Source organism: Populus euphratica, unplaced genomic scaffold (genome assembly GCF_000495115.2).
Source record: "Populus euphratica unplaced genomic scaffold, PopEup_1.0 scaffold145.1, whole genome shotgun sequence".
NCBI classification, from domain to species: Eukaryota; Viridiplantae; Streptophyta; class Magnoliopsida; order Malpighiales; family Salicaceae; genus Populus; species Populus euphratica.
In genome coordinates this window covers 104,033-119,246 of record NW_011500001.1, presented here as the reverse complement: position 1 = coordinate 119,246, position 15,214 = coordinate 104,033, and the positions used below count along the sequence as shown (strand labels likewise).

The 15,214-nt window shown below is 33.4% G+C and overlaps 3 protein-coding genes across 7 annotated transcripts; 2 read left to right on the top strand and 1 right to left on the bottom strand.

The window, feature by feature from the left end:
- Positions 1-460: 460 nt before the first annotated feature.
- LOC105140859 (Sec14p-like phosphatidylinositol transfer family protein) lies at positions 461-6,153 on the top strand. Of its 3 annotated transcripts, XM_011047883.1 has the most exons (6): positions 463-699; positions 966-1,121; positions 1,317-1,463; positions 2,177-2,329; positions 5,062-5,184; positions 5,877-6,153. In XM_011047883.1, the coding sequence occupies exons 1-6, from the start codon at positions 571-573 to the stop codon at positions 5,961-5,963; spliced, it is 795 nt and encodes a 264-aa protein (XP_011046185.1). In that variant the 5' UTR covers positions 463-570; the 3' UTR covers positions 5,964-6,153. The 3 variants fall into 3 exon arrangements, with proteins under 3 accessions (XP_011046186.1, XP_011046185.1, XP_011046188.1); XM_011047884.1 differs by lacking the exon at positions 2,177-2,329 and having other exon boundaries at positions 461-699; XM_011047886.1 differs by lacking the exon at positions 966-1,121.
- A 2,210-nt stretch (positions 6,154-8,363) lies between these two features.
- LOC105140858 (heme-binding protein 2-like) lies at positions 8,364-10,464 on the top strand. Of its 2 annotated transcripts, XM_011047882.1 has the most exons (3): positions 8,364-8,589; positions 9,806-10,301; positions 10,336-10,464. In XM_011047882.1, exons 1-2 carry the CDS (start codon positions 8,381-8,383, stop codon positions 10,257-10,259), a joined length of 663 nt encoding a protein of 220 aa, XP_011046184.1. In that variant the 5' UTR covers positions 8,364-8,380; the 3' UTR covers positions 10,260-10,301; positions 10,336-10,464. The 2 variants fall into 2 exon arrangements, with proteins under 2 accessions (XP_011046184.1, XP_011046183.1); XM_011047881.1 differs by having other exon boundaries at positions 9,806-10,464.
- Positions 10,465-10,999: 535 nt separating this feature from the next.
- Positions 11,000-14,307, bottom strand: LOC105140857 (probable apyrase 7). 2 transcript variants are annotated; one of them, XM_011047880.1, is made up of 3 exons: positions 12,799-14,307; positions 11,636-12,010; positions 11,000-11,449 (listed from the first exon to the last, which is right to left on the bottom strand). In XM_011047880.1, exons 1-3 carry the CDS (start codon positions 13,910-13,912, stop codon positions 11,397-11,399), a joined length of 1,542 nt encoding a protein of 513 aa, XP_011046182.1. In that variant the 5' UTR covers positions 13,913-14,307; the 3' UTR covers positions 11,000-11,396. The 2 variants fall into 2 exon arrangements, with proteins under 2 accessions (XP_011046182.1, XP_011046181.1); XM_011047879.1 differs by having other exon boundaries at positions 11,000-12,010.
- Between the last annotated feature and the right edge of the window lie 907 nt (positions 14,308-15,214).

The following is a 15,214-nucleotide window of genomic DNA, read 5'->3' as shown; positions in this document are numbered from 1 at the left end:
AATAATCATGTAAATATCTAATAACCTTAAGATTTATAAAACTCAAACCAGTGATCTTTCAATAATAAATTTAGGATTTTATTAGTTAAAATTGATTTAGTAAGTGTTGCACTTCAAGTATTGTTTATCTTTTATATATATGTGTATATATATATATATATATATATATAATTAAAATACAACATTATTGAAGAAAAATATTAAATTGTATACCCTTCTTCTCCTAATACGTCATCATGATTAATCATCAACTTTTTCAGGGTTTTGAAATTGTTTTTCCTTGATGGCCTGGGCTAATGTGGCCATAGACTCTCAAGAGGATTACAAATATGAGGGCCTGGGTAATGCCCTGGATCAGATTGTAAAGAAACACCGAAACTCAAAGACCACAACAACATGGGTCTGCACTTAAGCCCATTATCCTCTTTTAACTGCTTGCTGTCGTTTTCCCGGTCAGTTTCCCAGGAAACAAACAGAATTGAAAGAAACACTATTATCGGTGGCACCACGACGTGGAATCCATATAACTATAGAAACTAGAGAAAAAGAAAGCAGTGAACTCTTTAAGAGATGGCTATTCGCACGTGTCTCAATCTTGGCCGTCCACAAATTGCTCCTGTCACTTTGACTAAAAGTCCCTCTCGAAACTGCAAATTCTCAGTTCAGAGTTGCAGTTTAAGTTCTAATCAATCCCACAAGGTAATTAATAAAAATTCTTCATTTCCATTCCTGCTTTCTTTATATTTCTTTAATGGGTTTTGTTTGTTTTCTTAGAAATCATATAGGAAAAAAAAATTGAAAGAGAATCCTGCATTTAATAGTCCAAGAATTTTTTTTGTTTCTTGAAGTTCTTTTATTGTTTTGAAAGCTTAAATTCATGTCCTTTTTAAATAAATATCTTTTACTTGTATTTACAATCTTTTATGAGTAGTTTCTAATTCGGTGGATTTTTTGGGGGGATTTAGCAACTGGTTGTGGAAGTAAAGGAGAAGCTTGGAAGAGATTACCATAGTCTGCCAGTAGGGAAAAATGGAAGAGATGATGAAGAAATGATCCTTTGGTTTCTGAAAGACCGGAAATTTTCTGTGGATGAAGCTGTTTCAAAATTGACCAAAGCCATTGTATCCTAAAATGTTGCTCTTTTTCTTTTTCTTTCATTGGTCAAAAGTTTACTGTGTCTTTAAAGTTTTTGAATCCGCTGCTATTGAATGGTTTGATAAGTGGAATGTAGAAGTGAAAGTATCAAGTTGCCAAGTTAACAGCCACGAAGCTGTATTTGCTGTACTGAAGTGTAGTTTTCCTTCTACACTTACTAGAAATGGCGTGAGGAATTTAAAGTGTCGGAACTGTCTGAGGAGTCAGTGAAAAGTATGGCAGACACTGGAAAAGCCTACGTGCATGATTCTCTTGATGTTTATGGAAAGCCAGTGCTTATAGTAGCGGCATCCAAGCACCTTCCTGCTGTAAGTTCTTAAGCTCAGTAAACATTTCATATTTTACAAATCTTATTAGTTTTCACATGATAAACAATGCTCTAGTTAATCATCCCTACTGTCACTGAAAAAAACAATAACTTGTGATTGCTTTGCATGTATGTGAAGTGTTGCTAAATCAAGAATGCCTTGGATATTTCCCCACTGCATTTAGTTTTAGAGGCCATTAGCCAAAATACGAACCTCGTGAGTGAGAGTTAAGTTTGGAAAATGTTAGACTACAGATAACATTTCTATGACTGAATTTTTTTAGGATATATTTGCAGATTACAGGGCAGGGCCAGCTCTTCCCACCCCTTATGTTAATGATCATCACTCGTGCATATTACAGTAGATCTTCTATTTTCCAAGTTCATATTAGAATCCCAAGGCCAACAATGAATTTCAAAAGGATCTCAGATGATCTTCTGATTATCAGTGGTTGAATGAGTTTTGATAAGATTTGTTTGCTTCTTCTTTGATCAACTTAGGAGCTATGCCCCTCCTTTGAAGCATTATCATACTCTTTGAATTACTGTTGATCTTCTCATTATGTTCTCAGATGATCATAGAGTTTTCATGGTTTGATGAAGGCTTTATGTTAACCATGTCTTGTTAATGCAATCTTTTTAACTCTAACAAAGATTAATTTGGATCTGCTGTTATTCGTTGTCTTTTGTCATTGTTTCTATCAATGATGGCAGGTGCATGATCCCGTTGAGGATGAGAAACTGTGTGTTTTTCTAATTGAGAAGGCATTGAGAAAGCTCGCAGCTGGGAAAGAACAAATATTAGGAATTATTGATCTCCGGGGATTTAGTACTAGGAACGCAGATCTTAAGTTCTTGACCTTTCTGGTAATTTTCACAATCAGCTGGTGATTTTTGATGACTTGTTGGAAACTTGGAATTTCTCAGGTGTCATTATTTGTTGCTGCTTTGGCCATTAAACTAGTGCTTTTATTATGCTGGCAACAAATACGTAAGTAGGTAATGGTTTACAAATTTGTCTACCTTCCAAACATTTAGAGAAAAGTGCTCTTTCCCCCCTTCTTTTTCCTAAAGAAAAACCAGCAGAGTCCTGGCAATTTTATGGGTTGGTGATGGAGGATGAAGGGCAACAATGAAAATTGAAACTTTTTTATTTAGGAATTTTAATATTTTATGATTATCTTAGATTTTATTATTTAGGAATAATAGTATTTATTATTTAGTACTTAAATTAGGATTTTTGTTTCCTTCTTAAATTAAAACTTACTAGATTTTTCTATTTTGATTGGTTTGGTGCTTATAAATAAGCACCTAGACTTAGTTATTTAGAACGTATTAATATTTATTGCAATAAAAACCTTGAATATTATCCAAGATTGATTGTGTCTCTCTTGTGACGAATCCCCAAGATGAAGTGGGTCTCCCTTGTCGGTGAATTTCAGTTTTTAATCTGAATTAGCTCTCATGTTTGGCGATCTTGTTTGTATTGGTTCTGCATTAATTGGCACCCACCATGTGGTGAGGGATGTCATATATAAAAGAAGAAAAAAGTAAGAGTTGAAGGAAGGGAACTGATTGCTACTGTTGTGGGTTGGTGTGCAAAGGGAATTTAGGACAATAAACATTCAGCAGCAGACAAGAATCCAGTAGTGAGCTTTCTTCAACAACTTGCAGCAAATTCATTTTCCGTGTGGATTTCTTTACTCTTGGGTTTGTGGGGAAGTTCTTCTGCACTTTCAATTGAAACTAATGGCAGTTTAGCGTGTGGCTAAACAAAATGTTTTTGAATGATAGAGAGTTAAAGGAAGATACATATGTGGCTGGTTATACACTTCATAGGTTTCCATCTTTTATGGACTTGCTTTATTGGCTTGATCGACTTGTGAATGTTAGTGAAAGTGGACCAATTTCTATCTAGTTCCATGAGAAGGGCAAGGGCATTAAGTCCTACTACAAAGGCATTAGTGGCTAAGGAACTTTTAATGGGAATAACTACCTCAAATGCTCCTTATACCTCTAATATTTCAAATCGAGTGGCTCATAAGTGCACTTGGATATTTAAAATTATTGTTAGGATCAAACTTTATCTTGTGATGCTAGATCTCAAATGTGACTATCTGTTTGTAGATATGCTCAGGTGTTTTGTGGAAAGTTTCACAGACAACTATTCCCAAGGCATGTTCTTTCACATGAAGTATATGATGCTTGAGATTTTCTAGGAAAATCATAAAATTCCAATGGAACTAGTCTTTCTTCTTTTGGACAATATGAGATTGGATAGTCAAGTTGTCTCATTTAGTGCACTTAAGCTAGTTGAGAGTGTTTTTGTCAATTGCATTTCGGAGCTCACTCTTTATGTGAATAAAGCAGTGCAACAATTAGGCTTTCCTGTTGGCCACTATAATAAAGTTGTCGCTGACATCTATGTACAATCCAAGCCTTTGGAGTAAAGTGACAATCTGACTGAAGGCGAGGAGATCAAACATGACCAATCCAAGTTCAAGTTAGAGGATCAAGAAGTTGTTGTCAAAGTTGATGATTGCATCGAAGATAACATGGAAGAAAACTTGTTAGAGGAAATTGTGATCGTGCAAGCACAAGATGGCATGACTTTGAGGATGAAGTTGTTAAAACAATGGATCTTGAACAAGAAGATTTCACAATGTCACAATTTAAAGAGTTTAAAGATGAGGTTGATCACATTGACTTTGTAATTCCTTTTGAATTCAATCTTGTAGCTGAGAAGACTATCTTGCTGACAAAATTGAAGAAGAACGATAAGTATCCGTGGCAAAAAAAAAAAATCAAGCTATGGAGTGCATGCAAGTTTTTGGAATTTTTATTAATTCAACACTTAGTTTAGTTGTTACCACCCATGGGAGAATGGTGGAGGGTGAAGGGCAACAATGAAAATTAGAACTTATTTATTTAGTAATTTTAATATTTTAAGATTATTCTAGATTTTATTATTTAGTATTTAAATTAGGATTTTAGTTTCCTTCTAAAATTAAGACTTATTAGGTTTTTTAATTTTATTTGGTTTGGTGCATATAAATAAGCACCTAGACATTAGTTATTTAGAACATATTATTATTGATTGAAATAAAGATTTTGAATATTCTCCAAAACTGAGTGTCTCTCTTATGTTGATTTTCAGAAAGATGAATGTGTCTCTCTTGTTGGTGGAATTTTGGTTTTTGGTCTGAATTGGCTCTCTTATTTGTGATCTTGTTTGTATTGGTTCTACATCAGTTGGTTTGCATATTTCAACTGCATCCAGCCCGTGCTTCCGTGTTTGGTTTTGTATTCTTCAATGTTAATATCGTTGCTACTAATGAGATCCTGGTTCTGTTATGAAAGATATCTAAAGTAAAAGTTTTCAGGATCTCTCTCATTTAATGTTGTCTGAAATTATATTTTAATGTTTCCTCCTTTCTTGTATGAATATTAATCTTTCACCTTGTTGAAATATGATTTCTTTTCCTCCTTTCTTGTATGAATATTAATCTCTCTTTCACCTTGTTGAAATATGATTGCAGCAACTGCCTAGCAATTATATTGTTGATGACATGGGTTAATTGTTTACTAACTTTGGGCAGTTTGATGTATTTTACTACTATTATCCGAAGCGGTTGGGCCAAGTCCTGTTTGTGGAAGCCCCTTTTATATTTAAGCCAATATGGCAAGCAGCCAAGCCTTTGTTAAGATCGTATACTTCTCTGGTATGCCATTCCTATTTTTTCATTATTCTCCAGTAAAGTTTGAATATCAAATTGATAGATTGTAACTTGATATTAAACCTAGAAAACGTGGGTATAGGTACAGAATACGGTTGCAATACTGTACAGATATATGATGTTTTTTAAAAAAAGGAAGTTATGCTTTGCAGATACATAATCATATAAATAAAGGTGTGTGTATGTGTATTTGAATTTTCCTAGTGTTTGAATATACAAGTAATGATTATTGAATACCAATTACAATAGAACTATAAAGCAATCGATCTTTGGACTCAAAGCAAACTGTTTTTATTGGCACTCGTAGTTATGAATATCAGATTAAAACTTTCTTCTTCCCTAACTTATGCACAAGTATTACTTATTCAACATCATGTCAGTTTAGTTTTGAAGCCACAAAACTCAGATGTACATACTTTAAACAAAAATAATATTTCATTAATGAGAAATCTAAGTTCTATCAATGAACAATCTCTTGTGTATTTGGTAGTGAACTAGCGGAATATCCGATGTATGTAGGGTGAGTTTCATCATCAAATATGGATTCGTATAGTGCTTTGTAATATGAAACCTAGTTTAGATGAAAGGGTTCCACAGCTGTTGCCGTGTTTGGTACTATTGTGGCTCCTGCCTTCTGCATGCTGTTATTGATTTCAGTTATTTGCTTTTTTCTGAAGGTGAGATTTTGTTCTGTGGAGACGGTGAGGAAGGAATACTTTACAGAAGAAACTTTGCCGGCAAACTTTAGAGAAGAGACACTCTGAGTCACTGAACTTCCATACGGCTTGGGGCATGGAGATGTATTTACTGAACGGTGCTGACCGTACACGTTTTGACAAGAGAAACTTCCTTGAACCAATCTGGTCTTATTCATGATTCTTTTAAATGATAAATAGATAGAACAGTGGGATATAATGTAATGTCTGTATCAAGTATGAAGGGATTCTTGTGTCTACAATGCCTGTGACTATTCTCACATCACAGGGATTCCCAACAGAACAGAAATGAGTTTATAAACTTAAGCAATTGCGGTTACTTTCTTATTAATGTCATTTTGATGACTAGTTCCCTTCTTGCATTGAATTGTCGAAGCGGCCAGTTGATGTCCTGCAGAAAGGAAAAAAAAGAGAGAGAAAAAGGAGCTTTGGTTAGGCAGTGATTGTGTTTTAAGGTTGGATTTGCGTTTTTCAAAAAAATTAAATATTATTTTAGATTTAATTTTTTTATTGTTTTGATATTTAGATATCAAAAATATTTAAAATTTTATTTTTTTAAATATTTTTAAATAAAATAATTTTTATCATAATTTTAAATATTTTTTAAGAGATATTGAAACAATAGTAAAGATTATTTTTTAAAATATTTTTTGTTCGGTAATGTTTTGAATAATTTATTTATTTATTTTTAATATAAACATGTTAAAATATTTTAAAACTTATATTTTTAATAAAACAATGGCCAATCAAATAGCATCAATCAATGGGAAGTTAGAGCCCCTTGGAACGAGAACCAGGAAAGCTAAAAAAACAGGTGGCTATTCCATCATGGTTCCTGTCACGGGGTAATTTTTCGTTACGCGAATAAACCCGTGCGGCAGCTTAGTCCCTCGCTAGACTCAGCCTTCCCTTATTTATCCACACTAGGCAACCTAGTTTAGCCGTATGGTAACAAAATGGGACGAATTGAAAAATTAACACATAAAATTAAAATAAATTTTTTAAAAAGAAATAATATATTTTTAATATTATGGTTAAAAATATAATATTTAATTAAATATCATGATTTTGATAATTATAATTGTAATTGATATTATAATTTGTAACATGTAAATAAAAAAAATAGCTTTTGCTCTAAAACTAGAATCAAGGACTTAATTCATGTTTGTTTTAGTTTTTAAAAAATTACTTTTTAAATTTTTTTATATTTGTTTGTTATTAGAAAAATTGGTCAACAGAAAATACTTTTCGGTTAACAAAAAATATTTTTTGATCAATAAAAAATACTTTTCAGTCAAAAAAATTTAGCTTGGTTTTCAGAAAAATATTTTTTTTTTTGTTATATTTGTTTTCTGAAAAGTAGTTTTCTGAAAATAACTTTCCAAACTTTCTTGTATTTGTTTGCCGTTAGAAAAGTTGGTCAACAGAAAACACTTTCCACTTAAAAGAAAAATTAACTTGGTTTTCAAGAAAGTCTTTTCTAGAAAATTTGGGTGGAAAACACTTTCCGAAAATTATAAAAAATTTAGAAATATCATTATTTACTTATTATATCAAATTTGATCCTTAAACTTTTGATTGATATATATATTTTGTTTTGAATATTTATTTTTTAATTTCATCTCTTAAAATTTAATTTTTATATTAACTTTGGTCCTTATTTTTATAATTATTATTTTCTTTTTCTTTATATTTTTTTATTAAAATTTTTTATCTATCAAATTTGATCCTTATGCTTTTGATTATTACTTATTTTATTTGAAATAATTTATAAAATGTTAATTACTATTATTTTAATTTCTTCATCTTTTATTTTTTAAATTTTTAGATTTGATCTCTATTATTTTGATTATTATTTATTTTATTTGAGATAATTTATGAAATTATATTTTTTTTCAATTTCATTCTCATTCAACTATTTAATTTGTAAGATTTGTTTCTTATTATTTTAATAAAATTAAGAAAAATAAAATATTAATAAGTTATTTTCTAGGTCATTTTTCATGACTTAACCAGGAAACTGTTTTTCAATTTATTTTTCATTATATTACCAAACATCATAAAGTAATTTACTTTTCTAGAAATTATTTAAAAAAAACTATTTTTAGCAAATAAATAGGGCTCCAGAAAACTGAAAATGGAGTAATTATTTGTTATTTTATGCTATAATTTTGTATATTTCATAAAAAAATTAATATATGAATTATGATATCATAATTTCCAATAGTAACATATAATTAATATCGCTATTTTAAAACACTATTTTTTAAAATATCTTATTTCACCGAAACATTTTGCTTTTATTTTAATTCTGTGTGCTCATTTCCCAGATTGCGAAAGTCAAACAGAACAGACAGCACCAGGGACAAAGTTGTAAATTCGTTTTCCAGACATTGTTTAGTATTGAAACAGACGTAGACTTCCAATTGATTCCTTTAGTCAGACAGACAGAGAGTGAGAGAGCTATGGAGAGACCAAGTTGGTGGTTGTTTCTGTTACCGGGTATTGTAGTGTTGGATTTGGTTTGTCTTTGCAAGGCAATCGAATCGCCACACTATGCAGTGGTGCACGCGGAATCAGATTTTGAGGTCAGATTATATGTGAATTCCACATGGATGTCTGCTCCAGTTAATGAACTCTCCTTTGAGAAAGCCACTTTGTTTGGCTTTCACAGGTAACTCCTATTCTCAAGAGCTCCGTGAATTTTATATGCATATCTAGTTTGATGCTTTCATTGCTTAAAGAAAAGTTTGATTCTTTGAAGACTTTGGTTTGGTTGGTATTAACTTTCACAACAGATTTTTTTGGTTGCTCACTTGTTTCATGATTGTAGAGAATAAGATTGTTGAAAGAACCATGTTTGGTTGCGCAGAAAGTGGGAAAATGAATAAAGTAGGGATTTTGAGTCATGGGGTTTTGTTTTTTTTCCGGGTATCGTGTGTTTTGAGACAGATTTTGGGAATTTGTTACTTTTGATTTTTGATTTTTGATGATTAGGATGAAGAAGATAGAATTTCAAATCTCGATTTTGTGATTTTAATCATCTGTGACTTGAGAGGTAAATGTTAGCACATGATTTTATAATAATCTAACTAGTTAGAATAGTTGGGTATAGATTGCAATTTTGCTCCAGGTTCATGGAGCTACCATTTCTTGACCGTGTTCTTCTGACTGACAAAAAATAGAAAGTAGTAATGGCAAGAAGCTAATTGACCCTCCATGTTGGAACTCTCTTTTTATTTGAATTTGTATTTTCCTTGATCTCTTATCATCTTTTATGTAACTGAAGTCATTAGTTTTGATGTTTCTGATTCTACTATAACCTTAATGGAAGAATTAGGAATGAGCGGTGGACCAAAAATGATTCAGGCTAAAGTGGTAAAGAATGACTATGCATAACAACAGGTTACACCAAATTGATCTAGATAGTAGATATGTAATTTGATCGGTTTAAAGATTCTAATATTGCAGTTCAGATGTTCAATGGCTTTCTGTGAATACAGTAAACAATATGCGCTACCATGTAATTCTTAAAATAAACATTCATCTTTTTCATTCAACCAAGTAAGCTTTTTGTAAAAACAGGTAAGTTGGCTTGACGATGGGGATGAATCTGCAATCTTAGCAAGCTTGCTTGCACAATGCCACTCCTATCCCCGTTTTGGAGCCACAGACCACAGCAAATAGTAATGTAGTTTTAGGAGGACAGGGTGGAAATAGCAACATTTAGGAACAATAAAAAAAAAACATGATAGCTGCTTCCTTAAAGCAGAATGGTTACGGTTTGTTTGGGATTGGTTGTACCTCTTTTTCTGTATTTTTGTAATTTCTAATCTTCCTTTGGAAGTCTAATTCATTTGCTTGATATTATCCTGTTGTTCTTTTATCAGGTTGTTTCAATACATCCAAGGTGCCAATCTAAATTCTTCGAGGATTGCAATGACAGCTCCCGTTGTGACTAGCATAGTTCCAGGAGCTGGGCCCTTTCGATCTTCAGCCTACATCGTTCGATTTTACTTGCCTGTGAAATTCCAAGCTGACCCACCAGTCCCCCTTGATGAACTGCACCTGAAACCATACACATGGAACAGTCGTTGTGTTGCTGTGAGGAAGTTCTCTGGATATGCGAAGGATGAGAATGTTGCAAGAGAAGCAAAAAGACTCGCTGTCAGCTTGAGCATGTCTCCATGGTTCAACGTAACTTCTACTGAAAGCAATTGTTCCTATTCGATTGCTCAGTACGATTCTCCATTCCAGTTTATCCATCGTACCAATGAAGTATGGGCATATATAAAAGCAACCGGAGCAAATGGTTGCCAACCCAGTGGAATAGCCTCGTACTGACGAATTGTAGATTGGATGGGCATGAAAGTTTGGAATCTGTTTCTCTCATGCCGAAAGGATCAAATACAAAAGATGCACCACAGTAGTTTCCTTATCCTTGTAAATATGTTGTCAAGTTATATGTAAAACATGCTGTCCAACGTTTTCCAGTTCAGCTTGTATGTCGATACCATATAAACTTAATGACTGATATTTTTGTCTTTTATTAGCATCTTTCTTTGTTAAATATATTGGTTTGTGGACAGTGAACTTCACTCAATAGGGCATTGCTGAGACAATCAAGCTTGTTTTTGTGTTTGATCAGCATCAAAAGAGTGTTTTACGTCATTGCAAAGACTTCGAGATTTATTGTACCAGCTTGCAAATTGCCAATTTCAAGGATAAATTTGAGATGGAACAATTTCCAGGTGAACATTTTGAACACTGAGGCAGTCTCGGTAACAAAAATAGACCTGCTAATTCCTGCAAAAGGACAGCTAGAAATGGTTTTTAACCATTAGATAATGAATATCACTTAGGATCATTTGTATTATATAAGTCATTGCGTAATCCTCAGCCCAAAATTTCGTGCTTGTAATCTGGCAGTTAACAGTGAGAGTTTCTGAGAATTTTGTCCTGTAGTTGCTAGTTTGAACAATGGACTGCTAAAATGCTTTGGCTAACCAGTGAGTGGCTGGGATAGCAACAACCGCCAAAAAGAGCAAAGAAAAAAGGGTTAAAGATCACACAACACAAACACACAGACAAACTTCCCATCAAAACCCATTCACTAACCTCTCCACCTGAGTTTAAAGAATCGTTCACAGACTTTTTTGCTTGAGCTCAGAATGCAGTACAGAATTCCAGACAAGGAAAGTAACAAAAGCAATCAAATTAAAAGGAAAACAGGAGACATTTCCATATGCATGCTACAACACAGAAGGGCATTCACACGGCTGCAAGCAACATAGAAAGCAGATTAGGACTTCAAGCGATTGTTTGAAATATCTTGTTGCATGCTGATATTCTCCTATTTAACAATATCTTGTTTCGTAGGCTGATCTGCTTCTTTCAATTTTTGTTTCGTGCTGCTATACTTAATAGCATCGCTGCCCATCACAGTCATTTTCCACTCAACACACACTTCGCCTTAGAAAGCTAGCATTCTGCAGTCATTCTTGAACCATAAATCCCACTGACAATTCTGTTACCTAATGTTGTTGTAACCAAACATTAGTTTGGACGGAGTTTAGGATGAACATAAGATGGAAAAGATAGTCTGACAGCAGGAATCTTCTTGCCCGGCATAGGCAACTTGATTTGATTATAGTAAACAATAAATGAAATAAACAGAAGTAGAAGAAACAAAAGGATGGAGGAATATAGAACCTCCTTACTTTTCAGGGATAAAATGGTTGTTTCGGTAGAGCTTGGCCATGGTTTCTCCACTTCAACTAGTGAAGCTCCTAAAGTCCAAGATAGATCTCCAGGACCAAACACTATTTCTTTATCACCAAGACACAAAGCATCCTCAATTAGTGATGCCATATAAGGCACCCGGAAACAATATTTGCCAATGTTGTTTTGGTTTCCAGAAGCGTTGCTCGAGTCAGGCCATGATTTTGAACACATCTGCTGACCCTTCTCCCAAATCTTAGTCAAATTAGCTATTGGAGCCAGATCTAACATGTTGTAAACAGCAAAAAATCCAGATAAAGCATGAAATCGTCTTGAAAGGTAGGTTCCAGCTATAAAATTCAGAGTGTCACTCCCTGCAAAATACAAATGGAAGTTACAGAGACAGTTTTTGCATGTATAGCTCTAAGTCTACTTCAGTCAGAGATGGCAAGCATTGTTAAAGAAGCATACTGCATAAAACCTCTTGTTGGAAAAGACCAATTTAAGAACAAAATTTCTTCAATGAGCAAGTTTTACTTGACCTTCTAAGAAACAATTGACAAAATCCAGTCAAGTAAAATTGTGGTCAGCACGATACATAATATGCATTAATCATGCTTCTTTGATGCTTCTTCTAGACATGCAAAATAGCAAGCCTAAACTGTAAATGTTTTCTTATCAGATGTAAGGGTTATGCTATATTAGCAGGTGCATGTGCATGTTACAATTCAAACCCAAATATTTTCTAGATGAATAAACAGCTCTAATGCAAGCAAAATTGTGCAGAGAATTCCTTCTTTTTTTTTTAATCCAGGAAAAAGTTTCTTCAAGTTTTCAAGCATCACTTGGTTCGTTTTCTTTGCCATGTAATTGAGGGGCCATGGGTGCTACACAACAAGGCTTCCCCATTTCAATAATATAAACACCACATCCTTGACCAGAAGAAACCAAATTTAGAAAACTATATAGGACTATTACAATGAAGAGCACCAAGATGTAATTATTTTTCATTCATGCATATAATACTGAAAGAGGCAGTAATGATTCGAGACATCATCACGTTAAAATTGAGAACCACAGCAACATATTCACCAGCATTTAAGTGTCAAAAACTTATTTTAAACAACGAATAGAGGGAACTGAAATAAAGTTTTGAACTTACCATATGAAGACAGGCCAGTTTTGCAATTATTGAGATCAGTTGACTGTGACCAATCCAAAATGCTTAAGTTGAGAGCAGCAGCCCTTGCAATCCCTTTGCATATCTCCCAATCTGGGTCTCCAACCAGGTGAGTATTAGTAAATTCACTTTTATGCGTTTGAATGCTCAAATTCCTTTGATAAGGGGCATTTATCCCATCACAGACATAGCAAGAATAATTTCGCTGAAAACCAAAACCAAGACAAGGATGCCTAACTTCATATCTTTCGTTATTACCTCCTCCACCTGGCTGGACCTGACTAAGCATGGCAACTGTCCTATCAAATGCCTCATTCAAACCAAATGATGATAATGAGAATGCTAAAATATAATGTTCAACCAATCCAATCTTTGACCTTATCAAATTAGCATCATTTCTTCCACCATCATGTACTTCCATTACAACTTGCAACGATGAACCTCCCAAATCAAGAAGTCCTAACGTAGGCCCTATTGAGGAATTCCCTAGACTCCCCATTTTATAGTTCAAAGCCACCCAACCATAATACGCTTCTTCCTTCCCACTCAAGACCCTTATCCAACTTTTCTTAGAAACAAATGAGTGCTCCTTAACAACATCCTCCACGTCATCCAAAACCCGCCTAGCATCCTCAATTAGCACCCTCCTCAGTCCAGCAGTAGCCAAGACAAAAATGGGAGTGTCTCCATGTCTTTCACGAGGCACCCACTGTTCAGCCCATAGAATCAATGGTTCTAACGACAGCCTCACTCCCGTGGAGTTACCAACAAACTTATCTAAACCTGGCTCTGTTTGCACACAATGATACTTGCAAGAACTTCCCCTAGACAGACTCTGAGTTGAATTGTCAGGATACGAATGCACTAAAATTGGCAAATCCCAATTACTTAAACTTGCTGGTTTCCACCATTTATACACATTAACTCGCGTCCCAGTGCTTCCACAATCCACAACAACCGTATAATGATAAAAACCACTCTTCACTACAGCTTTCCCGGCATTATTAGATGCAAAATAAACACCAAGCAACAACAACAAAATCACTAGACAAACTCCACATATTTTCAAAATCAATTTATAATGAGAAGAACCCATGATAGAGAGCTAAAGTTTGGAAGGTGATTTGGGTTCCATAGCTGAATTCTCAATATTCCAAGCCCTAACAAACCCTCATTCTCATTTTCATTAATAGCATCATAACTACGCAGTAACATTGATTTGAAGCATGCAAATTCAATCTGACATTATTTTTATGAAATAGATTAAGTTCAGATTTAACTAGAAATGAGATCAGATCACTTTTTACCTCTTTTACACTGTAATTGAAAGAATCTGGCTTCTTTTTTTGCAATGTCCTGTCTCTGAAAATGAAGGTCGTTAAGTTTGCTTGACAATCACCATAGTCTACTCTGGATTGTTACCTTGAATTTTCCTTTTGGCTTTTATTTTCAGGAAAGTCAACCAATCTACCCTTATTATTCTTTACAGGCCCTTATACGGAATTTATCAAATTTAATGGACTACGTTGAATTATTTACCGTTACCATTTAATGACCTTTTTTTTTCAGTCCCTATATTTGTAAATATCTTTTTTTTCAGTGATAAGGGAAGGGTGGTTGATTGCAAAATGATCCCTGAACTATTAGTCAAATCTAACTTAACCCCTCATCTTTGGATTTTCTGATTTTAATCTATCAAACTGTCAAGCCAAAGCAATCCATCCCTTTTGTTAGGTTTCCTCCCTGGAAAATAATAAATAGAGACATGTGAAAGCATATTATTTGCCAATAATATGGTTTTTTTTAAGCATCTAACATAGAAACTGTGTTATTTTGACTTAATAGTTCGAGGGACCAAATTAGAAAATCAAAAGGTTAAGGGTTAAGTTGAATTTAACCAATAATTCAAAGGTCATTTTACCAGTTAGCCAAATATTGTTGGACTAGTTTATGTATCAACTAAAATTAAATCTATTTTTTTCATACCATCTTTATATTAACATGGTGTATTTAAGGGAATAAATTTCCCTAGATATTTGCCTAGAAGTTTAAACCCGAAAAATAAAAAAAGAGAGAAAATCTCACTAACTATTACATATATAATTTAGAGTTTATATTTTTAATATTGGCTTTGCTCATGTTTTTTATGACACTTAAAATCACTTAGATTAAAATGATATTGTAATTTATTTAAAAATATTGTGAGAAAAAAAATGCTTTTCATATTATATTTTATTTATGATCATCAACCTAAAAAATACAAATTCAAGTTATTAATGGATGATCAAGTCATATTCAAAACATGACTTGATTGAAGTATAATTAAAGTTTTAACACATATAATTGATAGGAAGAGATGCACGAATAGAAAATATAAATTCTATTAGGATTTAGATTG